This window comes from Procambarus clarkii, chromosome 28, assembly GCF_040958095.1.
Source record: "Procambarus clarkii isolate CNS0578487 chromosome 28, FALCON_Pclarkii_2.0, whole genome shotgun sequence".
Lineage (NCBI taxonomy): Eukaryota > Metazoa > Arthropoda > Malacostraca > Decapoda > Cambaridae > Procambarus > Procambarus clarkii.
The window spans coordinates 11188935-11210601 of record NC_091177.1 but is presented as its reverse complement, the minus strand read 5'-3'; the positions used below and the strand labels follow the sequence as shown (position 1 = coordinate 11210601).

At 37.3% G+C, this 21667-nt stretch overlaps 1 protein-coding gene across 7 annotated transcripts in view; it reads right to left on the bottom strand.

Moving 5' to 3' along the window:
* KaiR1D (Kainate-type ionotropic glutamate receptor subunit 1D) overlaps positions 1–21667 on the bottom strand; it is a 239700-nt gene that overhangs the window by 160338 nt on the left and 57695 nt on the right. For all 7 annotated transcript variants that reach the window (XM_045737330.2, XM_045737334.2, XM_045737332.2 and 4 more), the window contains exon 2: positions 10185–11074. In XM_045737330.2, the coding sequence (XP_045593286.1) occupies positions 10185–10425 (241 nt within the window). In that variant the 5' untranslated portion in view covers positions 10426–11074. The remainder of the gene's footprint in view (positions 1–10184; positions 11075–21667) is intronic.

Sequence of the window (21667 nt, the reverse complement as noted above, 5' to 3'; positions counted from 1 at the left end):
TGAGTCAGGAGTCAGGTCTCCACTACCTCCCTCCCCACTGAGTCAGGTCTTCCTCCTTACCCACACGAAGTTCGTGCCAGATCACCACCATCAGGGCCACTATCCCGAGGGATCCTCCAACGCAGACATGTTTTAACCTACAGCAGCTTTCACTCTGCAAAAATCATGGTATATAAGAGGTAACTTTATACTGAATGGTCCCGGGTACCGTCGGGCGTCCCCCCATATAGTTAACATATATAAAACATTAATCATGATTATAATCACAAAGGCTTTCCAAGACTGACTCATGCTCATGTTTTGGGCAGAAATCCGGTATAGTGGTAATGACAGAAAATCTAATTTTGATTGAGTATTCGGACACTTTACTATAACATGAAGATATATATATATATATATATATATATATATATATATATATATATATATATATATATATATATATATATATATATATATATAAATATATATATATATATATATAGCATGTATATAGCCATTTAAAAAGAGGAATGGTGTGTATTTTATAAAAAAACTAACTATTCGGAGTTCAGTAAACAAATTAAATTTAAAAGGAAAACAAGAGAACGTTACTATTTCTGAATGTTATGCAGGAAACCAACGCACTCGGCAAACTGAATCCGCGGTTTCAATTATTCTCAACTGATTAAGTGCATGACGTTTAGAGAAGCATCTGCACCATACAGAATTTTCAATTTTTAAATATTTATAATTTTCGCCGTACCTAAATCTAGGCTATAACCCCAAGAAACATGTGGAAGGGAAAGTGACGACATTGGCCGAATCCCTTTCAAAGGGGGGCATAGGACCCTGATCATTTTAGAGTCCGTAGACTCTATGAAAACTATAATGATTCCATAAAGTCTTCTCTTCCCCGGTGTATCGTGGCTGAAACGTTTTAAATAAGGATTAGTATAAGCAAATGCTTTGAAGTCTTTTGGAAACTCTGTTTTCCTTTGTGAGAGGTAAGACATGAGTTGAGAAGCGATCAGTTCTCAGCCTGATCTCTCTAGATTTGAAACTCCGTAAAAAGTGTAACTATTTTTGCTTAGCTACTAACGGAAGAACCCAAGCAACCCACCTAACTTATCGATGACATTGCTCAGAAAATGTCAAAATTACGGCGCTAAAATTTTTACTAACACGCCACATTTGTTAACGGATTGATCGATATCGTTATCGATCAATAGTATCGTATATAATAATACGACGAAGGAGAACGAAGGACTCTTTTGCCTCACACTGACTGATGGCAGTTACAAAATGTTGTATATATTTGATAATATGTGTGTGGAGGTACTTAGATTTTTTTTACGAAACAGACGTAGGAGTTGATGTTGCACCCGGCTGTGCCCGGGTCCACCAGGTGCCCAGGTTTCCCCAGGATACTCATCCCATCTTCCCCTAAGCATACCCTCTCCTCCCCAGCTACGTAACTATCACCGATACACGATCTTCATAACTGTAAACATCTCCCCATCTCTCACAGACACATACTCTCAGCATCTCTCTCTCACACACACACATACTCTTCCCATCTCTCTCACACACATACTCTAACCATCTCTCACACACACACACATACTCCTTCCATCTCTCTCACACACCCCTTCCCCCTTCCCTTCCTCCTAAAAAAAAAACACCCTTCCGATCACTCACTCATACATACCCTTCCCATCTAAATCTCACATACTATTCTCCCCTAACCCTCAAACACCATTCTTATCTCTTCCTCATACACAATACCCATCACCCCCCAATCGCCCTCCCATCTCCCCTCACACATGCTACCCATCTTCCCCTACACCTCCCCATCTCCCCACACATACACCCTCCCCATCTTCGTCCATATACACCATTTGTCTCTATCTTCCCCATATCGCGCACACACATACCCTGCGCGCTACACCCCCGACGTATCTTCCCCTGTCTAGCTATTAACTGTAACCACTTTCCCTTCACATTCTCTCCATCACTGTAGCCAGAAAGGTGCTTCTATAATGCAGATCTGTCACCTGAACATACATTTTTCAACTCGATATCTGAATACACTAATATTTGAGCGAATACTAAACTCTACAGATTTTAGGTGGTACATTTCATGTCCATCGACCTCGTGAATGAGGATTATGGGCTAAATCCCTTTCAAAGGGGAGCATGGGGGCAGACTCCTAGCTCTATGACACGATAAAATCACATTTACCCCGGTAATTCTACAAAGTTCAACGCAGCTAGCCCTGAGTGTCTGGCCTCCATCCTCATATAGACAAAGAAATATTCATTCTCTTTAATAATTGTCTATTATTTCATTAGTCTCATGCATCTCGTCATACCAGAATCAACACTAACAAACGGTGATTCATCGCTTCGAGGAAATACAGTTAATTATGTTTTAGTAACAGAGATGATAAATAATTAGTAAAAATTTCCATGGAAACGTTATTATGTTTGCACACCTCACTAGAGAGACGCACAAATACACACTATTAAGCGAGGCTGATACAGATGCAACGAGACTGTGGGCACCTCACTAGAAAGACGCACTTCTCTAGCCTCAGAAGAGAGACATGTAACTGCATAGTATTAAGCGAAGCTGACACAGGTGCAAGTAGACTGAAGTAGCCTCAGTAGAAAGACACATAACCAAATAGTATTAAGCGAAGTTGACGCAAATGCAAGTAAAGTGTGGTAGCCTTACAACAGAGGCGCACAACTACATACGCTTAAGAACATTCGAACCATCTGCGACACTGGAAGTCTCACTAAGACGCACAAAGACAACCTAATAAGCAAGGCTGACACAAAGGCGAGGAAACTCCCTCAGATACATTATCACCTGAAGGTTCTCAGATGTTGCCTCGCTACGAGACCCTGGATTAGAGAGGCAACCATCACTGGAAATAGTTTGGCGCTGGAAATAGTTTTACGCGGAGATCCGAGTATAGAACGTGTTTATTTAGCAGCGGTGAATGTCTGCTCTTGTAGGTGGAATGATCCATTTGTTGTTGGTGTGGTGATGCATTTTTCATGTGGATGTTTTGCCCAAATGTTTAAGGGGGTGACGTCAGTGGTTTAATATCTTTGTGTTGCAGCGTTGCATATGTGTTTGTGATCGGTTTGCTGGGTTAGAATCCGAACTATACAGTATTTATAATGATTTTATGTTGATGTGGTGATGTACAATCGTTTTGGTATTATATGTTTCACGTTTGTGTTCAGAGGTAAGCTGAGATATACCAGTGCTGAGAGTATTCTACAGGTTGTGTTGGAGTGATGATCCTCTTCGGAGCTCTGAGTCTGTTGACATGGAGAGTGAGTGTGTCTTGGATGTGTCATTGTAAATATGTGTCCACGTGAAGGTGTATCATTGGTAGTATATGTCCTTGTGAAGGCGTGTTTTTTATGAGGCGGTCCTAATCAGGGTTTTTACTTGCGAGACTGTCTTTGTGAGGTTAAAGTTGCGTTTATATAACAATTTTTTTCTTAAAATTATTAGTACCTTATAACAACTGTTAAATATTGATGTGCTCAGTGGCATTTCGTAACAAAAGAATAAAATGCAATACACAACGCATAAGTGGAATGATTATTTAAGGATCTAGATCAGGTCGATCATTATTTTCTTCAGATCTTAGACACTACTACTCAAGTAACGACGTTTCGGTACCTCCTGGACCATTATGAAGTCGCAGATTTGTGAAGTTCAGCGCTATTTTTTTCCACGAGTAATTTTAAAGCGACATTATGTATGTGGTGCTCACGGAACACACGATCCGCTGATCGATTTACATCTTAGTTTCCCCTCACCTGAGGCTTGGTAGGCTGGTGAGAGGAAACATATAGCTTTTCTACGATCTCTTTAAGAAATGTAAATAGAATCCTTAGCTACAGGACACCTAGTTCTTCTGAAGTTAACTGAAAGCATCCAGAGACATCACATGGACAAAATTCAGAGTAACTAATTTATTTGATGACGCCTTGATATTCACCACTGGAATGTAATAACTTACAGATATTCTCTTCCAAGATCGAAAGGTATTTGTAACAGGATAAGACCTCACCGAGCTGTGAGGAATGTCTTCATCTCGTCGCGATATCTTGGATGTTGCGCTCAGACGCTTCTGATTAATTAATTATAATCAAGGAGTTTGCTGAGATCATACTGGACGCCCTAACTTCTCCAACAATACGTTCTCCAAGAGGAAGTTTCGGGCTCCAAGTCCCCAATCAAAGTTTATAAGTCCTTGTGGATCTCTCTTGAATCCCTCCTGAGGCAATTCGAAGCCCTCCGTGAAGCCATCCTTAAGATCTCTTGAAGTTATTTTGCAATGTTGTTAAGCTCTTTTGAAAACCACAGGAAGCATTTGAGAACGATGCGAAGCCCTTGAAGATCCACGCGAAACCTGAGATTCTTACGTGAGGGCCCTGAAAATCTATGTGAAGCCTTGAAATACTTAAGTGAAGGCCCTGAAAATCCACATGAAGCCCTTGAGTTACATACTGGAAGGAGGAGGGGGGAAGGGAATTATCAAGAGAAAGCTCCAAGCCAATACGACTATATAGCACTTGGAAAGGATTAGGATAAGATTTTGGGATGGAACGAGTGGGGGAAAGAAATGGTGCCTAGCCACTTGGACGGTCGGGGATTGAACACCGACCTGCATGACGCGAAACCATCGCTTTACCGTCCAGCCTAAGACCGATACATAAAAAAACGTCAACATTTCCATGACTTAACTTTTACTAATACGTATTTTTTTATTGGATTTATAAACTTCGTAACGTATTCAACGCCTTGAATGGTAGGCCAGATTGTGTAAACCCGAGCTATGACGCCAGGTGTGTGTCGATGGCAATGATGGTGAGTTTACTCTCACCTGTAAACTCGTATTCTTACCACTCTTAACTTTCCCAAGAGCTCCTGCCAGGGGGCAAACTTTAGGCATTCTCACTGATATCTCAGCAACCAGTCCTCCATCTTCGCTAAGACTTTCATTTTAGAATTTGAAATTTAAAGCTTTTTTAGATCTCTTCTCATTCCACCTTATGAATTTAAAAAACCTCTTTCGCATTTACTTTCAACGTTAATTTCTTACTATTGTTTTATAAATATTGTTAAAGTTTTCACAATATTATGTTGCTCCAATATAGGTGACTTATTCATTATCATCTGCATTGAAATCAAATATAATTTAATTGTTATCGTATATGGCATCGTATTTATCTGTTATCGTATTTATCTCTGGGTAAAATGAAACTGGATCTTCGCTTGCTCAACACTCAAACAATTAAGTGTTTTAACAACCGTAGTAACATTGAATTTATCTGCTTCAATAAACTGCAATGTTGCAGATCGTGCCAGTCATCTTTTCAGTGTTGTTTACATATGTATACTTTTGGTGATATATCAGTATATTTTCTTGTTAATGTTGATTTCGTGTTTAAATAAATGTTCTATTCCTGCAATAATGTTAACTGTATTATTAATAAATACACAACACTATATGAATACAATAATTAATTGAATGAATTAATAATAAAAAAAGTTTTTTTCAATGAATATATCATGCTATCTCTATTTTATGGACTGTATTTTTTGCTATTCAATTATCTATCAAAACCTCAATTGTAAACTCATAACTTCTATTAGCTATAAACTAACAATAAATCCTACCTGATTCATAAAATTATTCACATTAGATGTGAATGTGAATAATTGAGTAGTGAATGTGAACAAGTGGTAGCGAAGTGAGGATGGAGTATTGCGTCCTACTGTCTCAGCGGGCGGCTCGACTCCCTGAACCGAGCACTTCCGTTCTGGAATGCACCTGCTGCCTGCATGCACATGGTGGCCGGGATTGTGTGTGTGTCTGTGTGTGTGTGTGGGTGGGTGTGTGTGTGTGTGTGTGTGTGTGTGTGTGTGTGTGTGTGTGTGTGTGTGTGTGTGTGTGTGTGTGTGGGTGGGTGGGTATGTGTGTGTGTGTGTGTGTGTGTGTGTGTGTGTGTGTGTGTGTGTGTGTGTGTGTGTGTGTGTGTGTGTGTGTGTGTGTGTGTAAGCGCGTTTGTTTTAGATTTGTTGGCAAAATAGCTGAAAACGACGTAAGAGTGGGAATGGAATTGGTATAAGTTCTGTATTAATGACAAAATAAATTACCAGACTTTCGAGGATATGCATCTAAAATTTGAACTCTTCCCATGGAAACCCAAATCTCCGGTAGCTGGATGGGAAAAATATGTTTTAGTAATATATTTTATTGTCTTTCTAACAAAAATTCTACCCATATACTGAAGTCCCTCAAGTTATCTCTTACTCACCCGGCTGATTGCAGATTCTAGTCCTTTTGTATTTCTAACATTCCGTTGGTAATACGTTTAACACATGGTTCATCTAATTAGTAAGTGATTAATTACCTTGTCTGAGTTATATTTTATCATTGCCCAAACTTATAATACTCATGGAAAACACTAATTCCCCATTTTCTATAAATATTACATAATATATACCAATATTATCGCTAATATCATCTTTATCTATATTAATACCAACATTTTCTAAAATACCCAATTTTTATAACAATATAAACATTTTCTATAATAATATATAAATTTGTTATTACACTATAAACCTTTACTATAATAATACTAATTATTATAGAATACTTTAATGGATAATATTATATGGATAATATTATATGGCCACCATGGATAATATTATATGGCCACCATGGATAATATTATAGAATACTAGTATTCTATAATATTATCAAACTAAGTTTCCATTCACGCCGAATATTGATAAGGAAAACACCTCGTTTGGAGGACTTTAAAAACCACTGTATAAATATTTGTCTACAAACAGTCGTCCCAGATCTGCATCTCATGCACAGTAAATCAAATACGTTTACATATACTGACCTGGAACTCAATGTATTTTACTAACTAGCAGTTGATTTTTCGCAATTCCGCCCGCAGTACAAGTTTGATCAGTATCAATAACAGTAAAATTATTAATGTTTATTGGTTTACAATAGCTGAGGAATGATATTGCCGATAACACATGCATATTTTTATCTAAAATATTCGCTATTTAATTCTAATAATTATATGAGTTATTATTAAAATTTATTTTCCCTATTTTAATTTGTTACGTTACAGTATTTTTATTCTTTGGATTACCTGTTATTGTATTGTTATTCATATTTATTGTTCAGATTTACTGTAATATGATTATAATAGTCATAATTATGTGATCTTCAGTGAATGTGAGTTGGAGAATGAGCTGAAGCGCAAGATGTCAGGCAAATATAGAGAAGAACTGGATAGAGCGTGAACAGCGAGCGAAAATTGAAAGTGATCCAGGCAGAGGAAACAACTGGATTTGGGAGAAGGTATTTTTTGTTCATTACAGCTTATGTGAAGCTCTTTGAACGTTGTTTGAAACACCCGTCCAAAGCAAGTTCAGAACAATTATCTAGTGGAATTTAATCAAACATGTCCGTACGCCTGTTAGACAGGAATTTGCTTGTAGAGTTGCATTCATTTTCTAAACATGTGAAATTGTTTTTGGAAAGTTTCTATTCCGGACCCCATGCTGTAAAAGTAATGGGGCTGTGTTCTGGTAATTATCGATGTTTGTGACTTCTAGGATTGTGCGTTACACATTGCATGTGGAATTATATGTGGGATGGCTTATAGGATCACATGCTGGAGTTAAGATGGGAATTGAAGGCTTTGTTGTGAACAATTTAAATTCTTAAGACAGGTTACGTTAGAGAATTTTGAGTCTATAGAAACATTTCTAGGCCCAGGAATTGTTGGAAGTAAATTTTTATGTTAAATGTATATCTTAATATTTTTGTGTTTTCCTATGTGGACCATGACGACGATTGTTCATTCTCATGTGGACTTCATTCCGTGTATCGTGAGAACTGAATCCTGAAGTAAATAAATATTTTGTTTTTGTTTGAACAGATAGACTCGCCAAGTCATTGAATTGTTATTAAAATACATCTCAATCTTCTGATGTTATTCAAGGGCTTTTGTAAGTCATTGATTGACATTCATTACTAGCTATTGAACGAAATTCTTAACGAACTACTGTTTAATTCATTGCTAGTTATTGTAAAGCATTCATCACAAGGCATTCATTGACATCAACTGTAAGACATGTATTCCTGCCTTGTATATGACATTTATTACTAATTACCGTAAATCAGTTTTGTTAGTATAAGATATTCATACCTACCAACCTCAGGATATATAGTGCCAGCTACTATAAGACATTCAGTCCTGTTATGTGTAAGTTATACGGTGCTAGTAAATGTCACTCAGTGCTTGTAACTGTAAGTCATACAATGCTAGTAGATGTCACCCAGTGCTTGTAAATGTAAGTCATACAGTGCTAGTAACCGTAAGGTGTTCATCCCAAATACCTGTAAGAGGTTCAGGGTTAGTACTAAGGTCTTGCTTAACGTACAGAAACCAATGCTAGTAGGCCAATCTTTCCACAAAGACGAGGTATGATCTGAGTGAAGAATTCACTACGCAGCTAAAATTTCTCAGGCCCCTCATCTTATAAATATTCAAGACCTCAAGCTTTTTCATCTCCATCACACATCCTAGTTCTATTAATTTCCTTCAACTACGCTGCACAGTTGAAAGGAATATGGAATGTACTTAGGAGGCAAAAAATCAACATTACATTACAAACATCTTCCAGAGATGAGTCGTTCTTTAGAAGAGTTGACTGGGCTATAGGAATGTGAATGACCGAATTTTACTTCCATTATCGTGATGAGTTGTCTTCATTCTATCTTTACGACTCGTGTGCCTGTTGCTGGAGCACACAGAAATGCCTTCCTGAAGGTAAATGTATTCTTTCGACCTGATATACTGGTGAATTCTCATATCAGGGTTCAATCTAAATTGTGTTGTCTTCACTCATTCTTCAAGCATCAGGGGTTTATTAGGAATGCTCGTGAGTGTTCTTGTTGGTGAATGGTGCTGCTGCTGCATGGTGGATGCTGTTGTTAATTAGGTGGTGCTTCCTGGTGGATGGTGCTGTTAATTTGATGGTGCTGCCACAATATCTCGCGTCCCTACTCTCCACACAGCGTCTCCTCAACCTGGGCCACAGAGAGCATCTCGCCAGCCTGCTCCTCCTCCTTCTCCCCTCCCCTCACACTCTGGGCAGGACTGGGCCTCTCAAATCCCTGTCGTTGTCTGGCGTCGTGATAAGCTCACTGTTGTCATAGACTGAGTAGTTATCGTCGTGAAGCGGCTGGTCTATGAGACCAGAGCCATGTAGCATTCTCTGCCCATCATTATAGCGCGCGTATAATGAAACATTTCCAAGAGATGCTCTCAAGTGATGATGCCGAGTATATGAACCCAGCGTTATGTGGACGACCACTTATTTCGAAGATATTAGAGGTTAAACAAACAGAAATGTCAATAAGTAATAGAGTGTTAGGAGAGATAAATCTCTTGGCACGAGATTGCAATCAAAATTATTTTCAATGACGTCTAGGGAGAATGTAAAGATTGTTTGATTAACAGTGCAGAGCAGATGTTGCATCTTGAAACTTGAAAATTGAGAGGACGTCCTGAACGGGTTCAGATCAGGTGTAAAGAGCAGTGGATTACTGAATAAAAATGTAAAATATTTGTGTGTTAAGAGAGAACCAAGAAAGATGTATGATAATGTGAGCTGTATGTTAACACCAATGAAGCAGAAGGATCTACAGGTAATAAAGAATTTGGAAACAAAATTGTTTTAAATGACAGGAAGTTCCTTAGAAAGCAAGAGAACTGATGCATTATTACTGTATAAAATTAAAGCAATAATAATGACTTGCAAAGATGTGATATTTTATGTCTGGAGTTTTATGTATATCCTAAAAATAACATTTTAAGTATATCCTAAAATTTGATTACATTAAAAAATAATAAAGGAATCGACAACACGCTCAATGAAAATGTAATACGGAGTTGAAGGAGAGATGACGTTGAAACGTTTTGAGGTACTCAGAGGGTAGTAAAATATTTTCTGAGCACAGTGGAGGCATTCTTAACCCAACGATGGATCGTGAACATATAAATTGATTAGTTGTGATGATTGAAATGTTATGTACAGTTGTTAAGATTACTGACAATATTCTTACCTATTCTGATGACGTCGGATCCGCCAGCCAGATGAATGAGCATCAGCAGGAGCAGCATTTTGTACAGAGAAGAACATTGGAGGCTTGAGGTAATGTATAAGAAGGAACCCTCCCTACTGATCCTGGGTGGAATATCGGAAAGTGAAAGGATTCTTTCTTTACCGGTCCCTGTTTGACAGGATCTCCATCTTTCCCACTTTAAAGTTACGTCTTTTCCTGCACCCTTGTCTAAGACATCCATATTTAACACGATGAGAACTCTTATGAGTCTTGGTCAAACGTTAGTCACCAATTTAGTGTCTCATGTCGCGCCGACACGTAAATTCAGATTTGTTAAGATATTTGTGTTTTTTTCCAAGAATACGAAATGTTCCGTCAACATTTACGCTAAGAATTATTCATGGGAGAGCTCGTTTGTTGCTTCGTTCACTTGTATGCGTTTGTGGCTAAGTATGAATAATCTTTTTTCTACATAACTTTTACTGAATTTAAAAGATTTCATTGAAGCCCCCTATGACACGTATTACAGCAAACTTACTTGTATTAAAAGCAATAGATATCACCACGGTATTAGTTTGAGTGACTGGGCATTGGGAATGCTTACAAAATTCGGCCGTGGCCTAAATTGCTTCTAATATTCTGTATCTTCATAAGAATGGCAACAAATTTGAAATTTTGGTACTATGTAAAAAAAAGAGAGAGAAACGGAAACTACGAAAGCCATTTTCTGTTTCGATATAAACGTCATGAAAACTGTAGTTAACGGGAAACAAATATCTATATATTCCTCAGATTTGAGTGTGACATTAGAATTTCGCGAAGCACGTTTGCTTTACAAGCACTGTTGTTGGAGACCTGGAAGCACGAGGACACACTCCGCCACACACGACCTGAAAAGAGAGGAAAAAAAAACACAGTTCAGTACATTGGGTTTACGGGGAAAGGTCGGAGAAAATGTGTAGGTCATTAAGAGAGGAGCTCCTTGGACCTGAAAAGAACAATGAGTGTCGTTAATGAGTAGGAGCCATTGTTTACAGTGCAGCAGCACACGAGGAAAACAAACAGCATTCAAGAACAATGTGGTGGAAGTAATTGATAGTGTTTTTCATTCATTTCGTGTCATTTACACGTTACGACTTTCCTGTGTTTAGTTAACGATTATGAAGTTAATGAGCTCTCTCCTTGGGTTTATGTTTCAGTAGGTAGATATATGCACGTTATATATATATATATGCACGTTATATATATATATATATATATATATATATATATATATATATATATATATATATATATATATATATATATATATATATATATATATATATATATATATATATATATATATATATATATATATATATATACTAGGAAGGGTACCGGTCGGTGCTTGGGTGTCTTTCCCCTTCCTCCCCTTCCTTCCATTCCTCCCTCCCCTCGTTCCTTCCATTCCTCCCTCCCCTCGTCCTTTCCCCTCCTCTCGTCCTCCCACACTCTCTCCTCTCACCTGTCCCCCATACGCCATCCCGACCCTCCCCCATCCAATCCTTTCCCCTCCATCACTTGTCTGTCCCACTCCCCTCGCCTTCTCCCCCTCCCGCTTCCCGCCCCTCTCGTTGTCCTTCCCTCCTTCCCTCTTCCACAAACCCCAGCCCCTCTTCCCTTTCATAAAATATTCTATTATAGAGAAATTAAACTAATTTACATGTTTAAGAAATAATTTTGAATGATGAGGAAAAAGTCTCCGGACATCTGAACGAATATTTCACTTTTGACCAGAAAGGAATCGTTCGGAATCAGGTGGTTGAGGATGGGTATGGGGTGGGAATATTAATAATATTTCTTAAATCATTTAGTAAGCTTTGGCCTACCTCGACCTTCCTAAGTATATAGCCTCCAATTCTGAATAGACACACACATGTATTCTCTAAATCATGTCACATCAATGATTCTCACACTTATCATCAATATATTCCTTATATTCTTCTTCATTTTAAAGGGAAGTTGAAAAATTAAGTCTTGGACGTTCATTTTGACTTTATTATTAGACCTGACGCGTATCGCTAAAGGATGCGTTTCGCTATTGCATTTTGAAAATTTACGGAGGCAAAGAGAAAGTGAACACTTTAGTAAGGGTTACATTACATATACAATGTGTGATGAGGTTAAGAGAGGTATTAAGCAGTCAAAATCGGCAGGGACAGTGAGGTGTAAGGTGGAAATTCTGTCTTAACTTCGATGATGTACTTATATGTAAGCAGGCCGTTGATAATTGGATGAGTGAGTTTGATATGTAGTACCTCGATCTATGTCAGATCCCCTATTGTTGATTGACGATTATTTCGTTGCAATTTAGTCAGGATATCTCTGGCCATGGTATGGATGTATGTAGATATTATGTGATCTTAGATGGATCCAACTTTTTCTTATAAAATCATTTGCCCTTGGGAAAACCCCGGGAGCTTTTGGAAGAATCTGATTTACTAGATCATCATAACGACAAGAACCGAAGGCTGTCAGATATCTTTTCAAGCACCTTAGTGTTACGGTTCAACGGAAAAATATATGCGACATCCTTAATTCCTTTCCAATTTCCGAGGATCCTACACATGAGAATTAAGGAGACTGCAGAAGGCCTATTGACCAATACGTGGCAACTCCTGGCTATATCTACCCAAACTCATCCGTATAATTGTCTAGCTTACGCTTGAAACAATCCATCGATCCTAAGTCTATTATGTTATTTGGTAATGTTTTTTTCTTATATCAACTACCCTGTTTCTAAGTCAGAATTTACCTAGGTCTCATGTAAATCTAAACATATTTAATTTGCATCATTTGTTTCAAGTTCTATTTTGTGATATATTAAAACTCTTATTTTACATCCCCTTTTTATACCCTTTCATCCATTTAATATTTCAATCATATCATCTAGTAATCTTTGACATTCCAGATAATGTAAGATAAGCCATTTATAGTTTCTCTTCAAATGAAGATTTCTGTTTTGAGTGATTAACTTTATCATTCTTGACTGTTCCCGTTCGAGATGCGATATATGCATTTTTTAAATTGTTTATTTTTGTTATTATTTTCTACCTCATACGTGGCCACACATTTACAATGCTAATCAGCATATATACATTTTCTTCTGTCCTCCATGGACAGGGTTAGAGATGTGTTAAACATATACTTCAGGGGTTTATTGAACAATCAATCACAGAAGGTGAGTCGGTCCTTATGCATTTTATAGTACAGAGAACAAAACTGAACTGCTTAATCTAAATTGGGCTAAAGACAAATAGGACAAAATAAACCTAAATAATAATATTAGATGTCTATATATAGACTATATACAGGTCAACCTGAGTAAGCTTATGGGGCTCTCTGAAGTGTATTTTATTTTTTTTCTCTGGGAATAATGGCTTTAAATAATTATGTGCATAAATATTTATAATACATTACAGTTTTCATTACAGAAAGTGACAATGACGTGGCTGAAGATTGGACACCAAACCCACACATCTGAAAATATACTACATGACGACGTTACGGACCGTCGTGGACCAAAACGGTCCTAAATGTGCCTGAACGGACCAAAACGTCTTCACTGCCTTTAGTTTCAGATGTGTTGGTTTGTTGTCGTTTTAATTTGTATTTATTATTTATTTTCTGTGGACGTTTGTATTAAGCCAATGTCGGGATTTTTTGTATAAATTTAAGACGGGTAAAATTTTTTGTATAAATTTAAGCGGGTAAAATATTTGATGGGAAAGAAACATTAAGAAACACACGAGACATATTACAATCTGGTGAGGGAAGACAGTGTGAGTCATTGCACACCTGTGGTGGGGTGAGGTTTGGTTGCCTTACCAATGGTGGGGTGAGGCTGGGCTGCTTTACCAGTGGTGGGGTGAGGGTGGATTCAATTGGTTCAATTGGGCTAAGTTGGTTCAATTGCCAACTGAGAAAGAAAGTTTTAGGCAGGGTTTCTTTCGTGTAATGTCCCTGTCCACCTGCCAGTAAACATATATTTAGGAATTACACAACTATTGTGGGTTGCGTCACGGGGATGAGTGTGTGTGAGTAAAATCAATGCATAGTAGATATGATAGAAAAGTAGTATGGCAGAAAATACATTAGATAACAAACAGTTACAAAGACGAGACCCAAAAGCTAAAACACAAACATACAAACACACTAACAAATTCAGACGCAAACACAAACACTCAAACACACAAGTACACACAAAACCGCACACTCATGCACATAATACCGAATATAAAACAAATATAAAAAATAGGAGCGTTATTCTTTCACATATTGAAGAAAATTAATGATATATTTTTTTGTATCTAAGAGACACAAGTACATATTGAGGTAGCGAGCAGTCACCATCACCCTGGCCCTCCCTTCACCCTCACCCTGTACCTCCCTACACCCTCACCCTGCCCCTCCCTACACCCTCACCCCGGCCTTCCCTCCACTCTCACCCAGCCCCCTCCCCATACGACACTGATTCTTTACCTCACATGCAAATGAAACCGCCAAATGCCAAATGTGGCTGGGCGCTTTCCCCTCATAATTCCCCCCTTCTCACTCCCCTCACCCCCCCCCCTCCGCCACCCTCCGCACCATCCAGGAATTTCATCACCGGCGTCTGAGCGATAATAACAAAAAGACGTTAAAACAAGTCTTCGTTCCCTAATTCAGGCCCGACATTTTGTTGAAACATTTTCACACATACACTATATATATATATATATATATATATATATATATATATATATATATATATATATATATATATATATATATATATATACATATATATATATATATATATATATATATATATATATATATATATATATATATATATATATATATATATATATATATATATATATATATATATATGAACTTTGGAAGGAAGTCGAAGAAATAACTTTCCAAAATATATTTTGCAAGTATGTAAGAAGGAAGTATTTCAGCATTAGGCGTCGTAAATAAATTGAATGAATAAGATGAGTATAATCCCATTGCTAACTCAGTGCACAACTTTTGAAAGGAAATTTGAGAAGAAACATGATTGAAAAAAATGTCATTGAACTACTTGAAGTTCGCAAGTTGGGACTCAAAAGCCTGCCGCTTGAGCCAGCAAGAACGTGTAGGTGTATACACACATGACTCTTGCGACCGTTGAAGACTTCTGTGAATCACCAGGGGCCCAAGGCGGCAATTGCTGGTCAGGTCTGAAGCTGTTATTGTGTCGTACCGTTCCCTCGTTTCTACTTCCTGAATCTGGCTCTATCACGGTGAGTGCTACCGGGTGATGTGGGAGTGTCTGAGGGATTGTTTTTGGTTGTGAACAGGGGTGAGAGGGGGTCTGTGTTTGGAAGTTTAAGGGGGTGGGGGATTCTGTTTGGGGGTGATGTGCATTGGCGGGCTGTGTGGGGGTTGCTGGGAGGTGGTGCGTGTACATGAGGTGGGTGTGTGTGTGTTATAGAGTGAGGCTGTGTAAACATCAGGCAACAACACATAATAACATTGCGTGTTGTAGCTGCAGTCAAGCTTGGTGTACATAGCTATGAGGTGTTTGAGGTCGCCTGAACATAACCCGCTGCTGAAATTTTAGTGTTATGTTTTCATTTGCAGGGTACATTACTTTATAGGCTACAAAACTGATATATAAAGGCTATATTCCTTGTTATATAGGCCACAATATTTGATACGTAGGTTACATTGCTTTACATGGATAATAGAACATTTGGTATATAGCCTGCATATTTTAAATTGTAAGCTACGGTACTTTACAATCTACAGCATACATATCTTAATATGTATCTACATCACATACCATATGAGCACATAAATTACGAAAAATAATTTGTTGTTTTCTGACTAGACACTTGCCTCTATGTATTCCACTCATCTCAAATGTGGCTTAAAGGATCATGACTATAACTCTACAGCTGAGTCGAGGATACCGTCCAGCATACAGCCAGGATCACATGATATCATGTTAGGTTATAACTATCATGGTCTCATGTTGACCCCTATCATGGTCTGGTCGTGGACCCTGCCACGACCAGATGTGTGTGAGGATGTTTAAGCACAAACATTACAGACTGTGTTCTATGCCTCTTGAATGTCTAAAAAAATATTTAAGACATTTATATTTCAAATATGATGTGTCTCTTCATGAGTAAAAATCATCAAACGTCACTCAGCGTTCCCCTAAAGCAACTGAGTTAGCCAAAAGCTGTGCAGCCTCTCGTAAAGCTTTGATGGCACTGAAATATTCATGGTTCAATTAGCGTATTGATAAGACAAAATTAAATGTATACAATTTTAATATTTTTCAACAAATTCTACAATGTTAGGATAATGCAGAGAAGCTCTTTCATATTCATCTTCTTCAATCACTGGTAATTCCGCTTTCCGTTTGATATTTCAGTGAAGTACTGAGTGTAAAAAAACACACAATTTTTTAAATTAAATCATGTCAAACATTTCCTTCTGAGCACATATGGAAAATGACCTGTGAGGGTTTCTAATGAACTAACGATCAGGAATTCGGGGTTTATGGTAAAAATCCGAGAATTTTTACCTACATTTTTTTATTTTTGCGTTAGATAAACTAAGAATTTTATAAATGAGACTGACACTTGCATAATATAATACATCAACATAAGACAGCGAACCATTACAACACTATGAAACAACACAATATAAGACCAACACAAGATTGTGACGCAATACAAGAAGAATCAGCTAAAGTACAATAAGATAGAACAAAAGAAAAAGAATCAGCAAAATAATGATCAACAGAATAAAAGAGCAGAGGAAATTAGAGGGATGACAAAAGAGAAGATGGATTATTAAACAGGGAAGAACAATCAGAAAACAGAAAAATCCTCACTAAAAGAACCATAAGTAAACGTGCTATGAGAAAAAAATCGAAAGAATAATCAGAACAATCAGAATTGCAACTAAAAAGAATTATCAGAAGAACATGTAGAAGTAGAACAATCAGGAGAATATTAAGTAGCAGAACAATCAGACGAAGATAAAATATATAAATAAGTGGGAATGAACAATCATCTCTCGGCTTTCCATCATGTACTGCTCACTGTACCTTGATGGACTGAAAGTTCCCTTACAAGAAATTCTCTAAGACATATTTGGGGTTTTAGAGTACTTTTAATTAATCTAAATTCTTAATTTATATAAAAATCCTCAGCGTTTTGTTATTTAAGTTGACGAGTCAAACTTTTTTTCGATCAAGACAGAACATATTTTTTTTTTGTCTAAATATCTTTCAACAGAAGGAAATTGTCTTCAATAATATTTTTAGGATTTTGTTATTTATCAAATAAGATAACTGAATTATTTCGGCCTTTTGACATATATTTTATAATATAAAATAGTTGGGTTTTTATTAATAAATCGATTTCCATGATTCATATTTTATATATATTTGTATACACTGTAATCCTTCATATAGCTAATGATATGCCTTCCCTCGAAGTGTATAACAGTATTAGTGACAATATTATCTCATATTCCCACCTTCAGCCTCTCTGATTCTCCATATTTTGTTCATATCTTTAGAATTATTTTCAAAACATATGGGAGAAAGAGTCAAGTTTTTCTGCTGGCTGTTATCTTCATACATGACAATTTTACTTATACTTCTTCCATACCTCCAATCTATATCGCTAGAAACAAAAGTCATCGCGAAGTGCTTATCATTAATGACATTCAGTGTCTTTCCTGTGGCAAAAATTAGTTTTTTTTTGCCATTTTTTGTCAGTTCGGTAAATTGTTTCCCCTATCTTATAAAGGGACTGACTGCGATTGATCAAGTTTCTCTGTAAATAAGTCAATAAATTGTCATTTCATATTTTATCTAAGTTCGTTGTATTATTTAGATAATGCGATTCTTCAGCTGATAAAATTAGCAAAATTTCCATTGATTTTTTCTTTTTCAAGAGAGAGATTATTATTTACGTAAAAGGAAAATCCTGTTTTATAGTCATTCGTCAATCTGTGAGTCACTTTAAAATTCAAATTTAAAGAAAAAAGTTATTATAAAGAAAAATACTGTAAAAGTTATAATGGAGTTTGCTAAGCTAATAAATGTTAAATTATTTATTCCTCTGGGAAGGCTAGTGGGCAGCGTCGCTCCACTGGACGCAAATCCATGAACACTGTCACGGAATATTTACGATTGGAGCTGCTCTTCGTAGCAAAATGGCTCAGAAAATATTTCACCTTCGGACGACTAGTCAATGTACAATTTATCACCTAGTAACTTCCAGTCGATTAATTCACAGCGGAAAGGTTTCTGTAAGAGGAGAGACCGTGAAGTTATCAAGAGAGAGCAGAGTCTTGTGGTTTTGGAAACCAGTGACTCGTACGAACTATGGCCTTACAACCAATGGATGGGCTAATTGGTCAGGAGCTGTGAAGCGAATGTGTGTGTTTTTTTTTTTATTATTTCTGTTTTAACTAATTCCATTGGCCAAAATATATGTTTAAATATACAAGAGTTCATTTTAAGGAAAAATATTGATAGGGTTTATAACCGAGTAGAGCGCACTCGGGTGGCTCGAAGTCGTAAGGGCCCGAGTTTGACTCCCGGACGAGGCAGAAATAAATGGGTAGTTTATTTTTCAATTGATGTTCCTGTTCATGTCGCAGTAAATAGGGACCTGGGAATTGGATAGCTGCTACGGGTTGTGTGTGTGTTTGTGTTAGTGTGTGTGTAGGTGGGTGCTAGTTTGTGTGTGTGTGGGTGTGTGTGTGTGTGAGAGAGAGAGAGAGAGAGAGAGAGAGAGAGAGAGAGAGAGAGAGAGAGAGAGAGAGAGAGAGAGAGAGAGAGAGAGAGAGAGAGAGAGAGAGAGAGAGAGAGAGAGAGAGAGAGGGAGAGATTAAGAGAGAAAAATATGTAGTAGCTATGTTAGAAGAAAATAGGTAAAAAGTCGCAAATTTGACAACTAACCTTAGAAAGACAAATGTTATTTGAGTATTTGTCCTTTCAGAATCGAGTTATTAGCTCTTGGGTCCCCCAAGAGCTAATAACTCAATTCTGCAAGGACAAATGCACAAATAGCATTAATATCACACACACACACACACACACACACACACACACACACACACACACACACACACACACACACACACACACACACACACACACACACACACACATACACACACATACACACACATACACACATATATACACACACACACATCACACACCGTTAACTTCACACATAAAGGAGAATAACTTTCAAGCTTCCGAGAAATGAAGGTCTGTAATGGTGTGGAAAATACGATGAGATGTAAGAGTGTGCTGGTGAGATAAGTCATCACTGGAGGCGGTTTGGGATATTTGCTATAGTTGGCCTTACCATCTTCTCATTCCTCTGCACTGTACCGTGTGATGCGAGAATTCCCCCTCGAAAGCCAAGACAAAAATATCTGTGTTCCAGGTCATTTACCATAACATCTGAATCTGTTTTAATCTCGCCGGTGAATTCGAAGCAGAAAAAACCAGGATTAATGCTTACAAGCACACACAAAAATGCTCAGACATGAGCTAGATAAGTAGGATTGTAGGCCTCAAGTGGAAACTTTAATGCGCAAGTGAAGTATGAATATAAGTAAATACTACTTCTGTTTGAGAGTTCAATTCAGAAAACAATAACTGAGAAAAGTATCTTACCAAATACCCAATAATGTAGAGGCGTACTTCAAGAGGCAATTATCTCCTGGCTGTAAGCACATACAAGGACAAACTCATACCGACACAAGATAAATACGATGGTTAATTGTCATTCTTCACTATCACACTTACGAATACAAAAAACACACAATAACTGTATAAATCTTGCATACGTATACGTTTCTCGAAGAATCGTTTAAAAGTATTGTTGAGATTAAGATAATGGTGTGTGTGTGAGGCAACTTCTCAGGGGAAGAAAACAGGCGCTCTCCATCACTAGTGAAGAAGGGTCGCTCTCCTCGTTGCAAGTATACGAGTATAGAAAACTATATATTCCCAACTACGAATGGACAACAATGATGAGTATTCCAGCCACAGGACAACCGGGATGCTTATCCCAGCCACGGAACGACAATAGGGATGAGTTTCCCAGATAGACAGGGATGAGACAGGGATGAGTGTCCCAGATAGATAAGGTCAGACAGGGATGAGTGTCCCAGATAGAAAAGGTCAGACAGGGATGAGTATCCCAGATAAATAAGGTCAGACTGGACAAGTTCCCAGTCAGAAATGATCCACCAGTCACAGACCAGCAAGGTCGTGCCTTACTAATACTAGAAATGATAGCTATATCACTGGATCCCAGATATTTTCCGATTTTTCCTTGTAACTTCTCCCTCACGTCTATGTTCTAAAAATATATACACAGTATTAGTTGATGAGATCCAAGTTGTGAGCCTTGATGGATTTTAATGCAATTCAAATGTTGAAATTGACTATATCACTCTTGCATCTGTCCGATGATGAATAATGCAGCATTGCTCGGTGTTAAAATTCAGCCGATACTGTATTGGATATGCAAAATTCGAATGCCGTCGTATGCAGCCAATAATTATCTTATGTGAACGATTATCTTGCCTCGACATTTTATTAATATATCAGGGTTGCAACAACACCTCTTTCTTCTTTAGGTAACATTAATTTCAGGTCTTAAGGTTAAATTTCAAGTCCAGTGTAGGCACAGAGCTTTCTCTTGTTTACCTACAAATATCAATGTATCGTTTTCAGCACTTGGTTCCCTCATCAACCAGCATCATTGTTGATAAGTATTTCTTTACCCCCTAACTCTGCTTCAATATATATATATATATATATATATATATATATATATATATATATATATATATATATATATATATATGTCGTACCTAGTAGCCAGAACGCACTTCTATGCCTACTATTCAAGGCCCGATTTGCCTAATAAGCCAAGTTTTCATGAATTAATTGTTTTTCGACTACCTAACCTACCTAACCTAACCTAACCTAACGTTTTCGGCTACCTAACCTAACCTAACCGATAAAGATAGGTTAGGTTAGGTTAGGTAGGGTTGGTTAGGTTCGGTCATATATCTACATTAATTTTAACTCCAATAAAAAAAATTGACCTCATACGTAATGAAATGGGTAGCTTTATAATTTCATAAGAAAAAAATTAAAGAAAATATACTAATTCATGAAAACTTGGCTTATTAGGCAAATTGGGCCTTGAATAGTAGGCATAGAAGTGAGTTCTGGCTACTAGGTACGACATATATATATATATATATATATATATATATATATATATATATATATATATATATATATATATATATATATATATATATATATATGTCGTACCTAGTAGCCAGAACGCACTTTTTGGCCTACTATGCAAGGCCCGATTTGCCTAATAAGCCAAGAT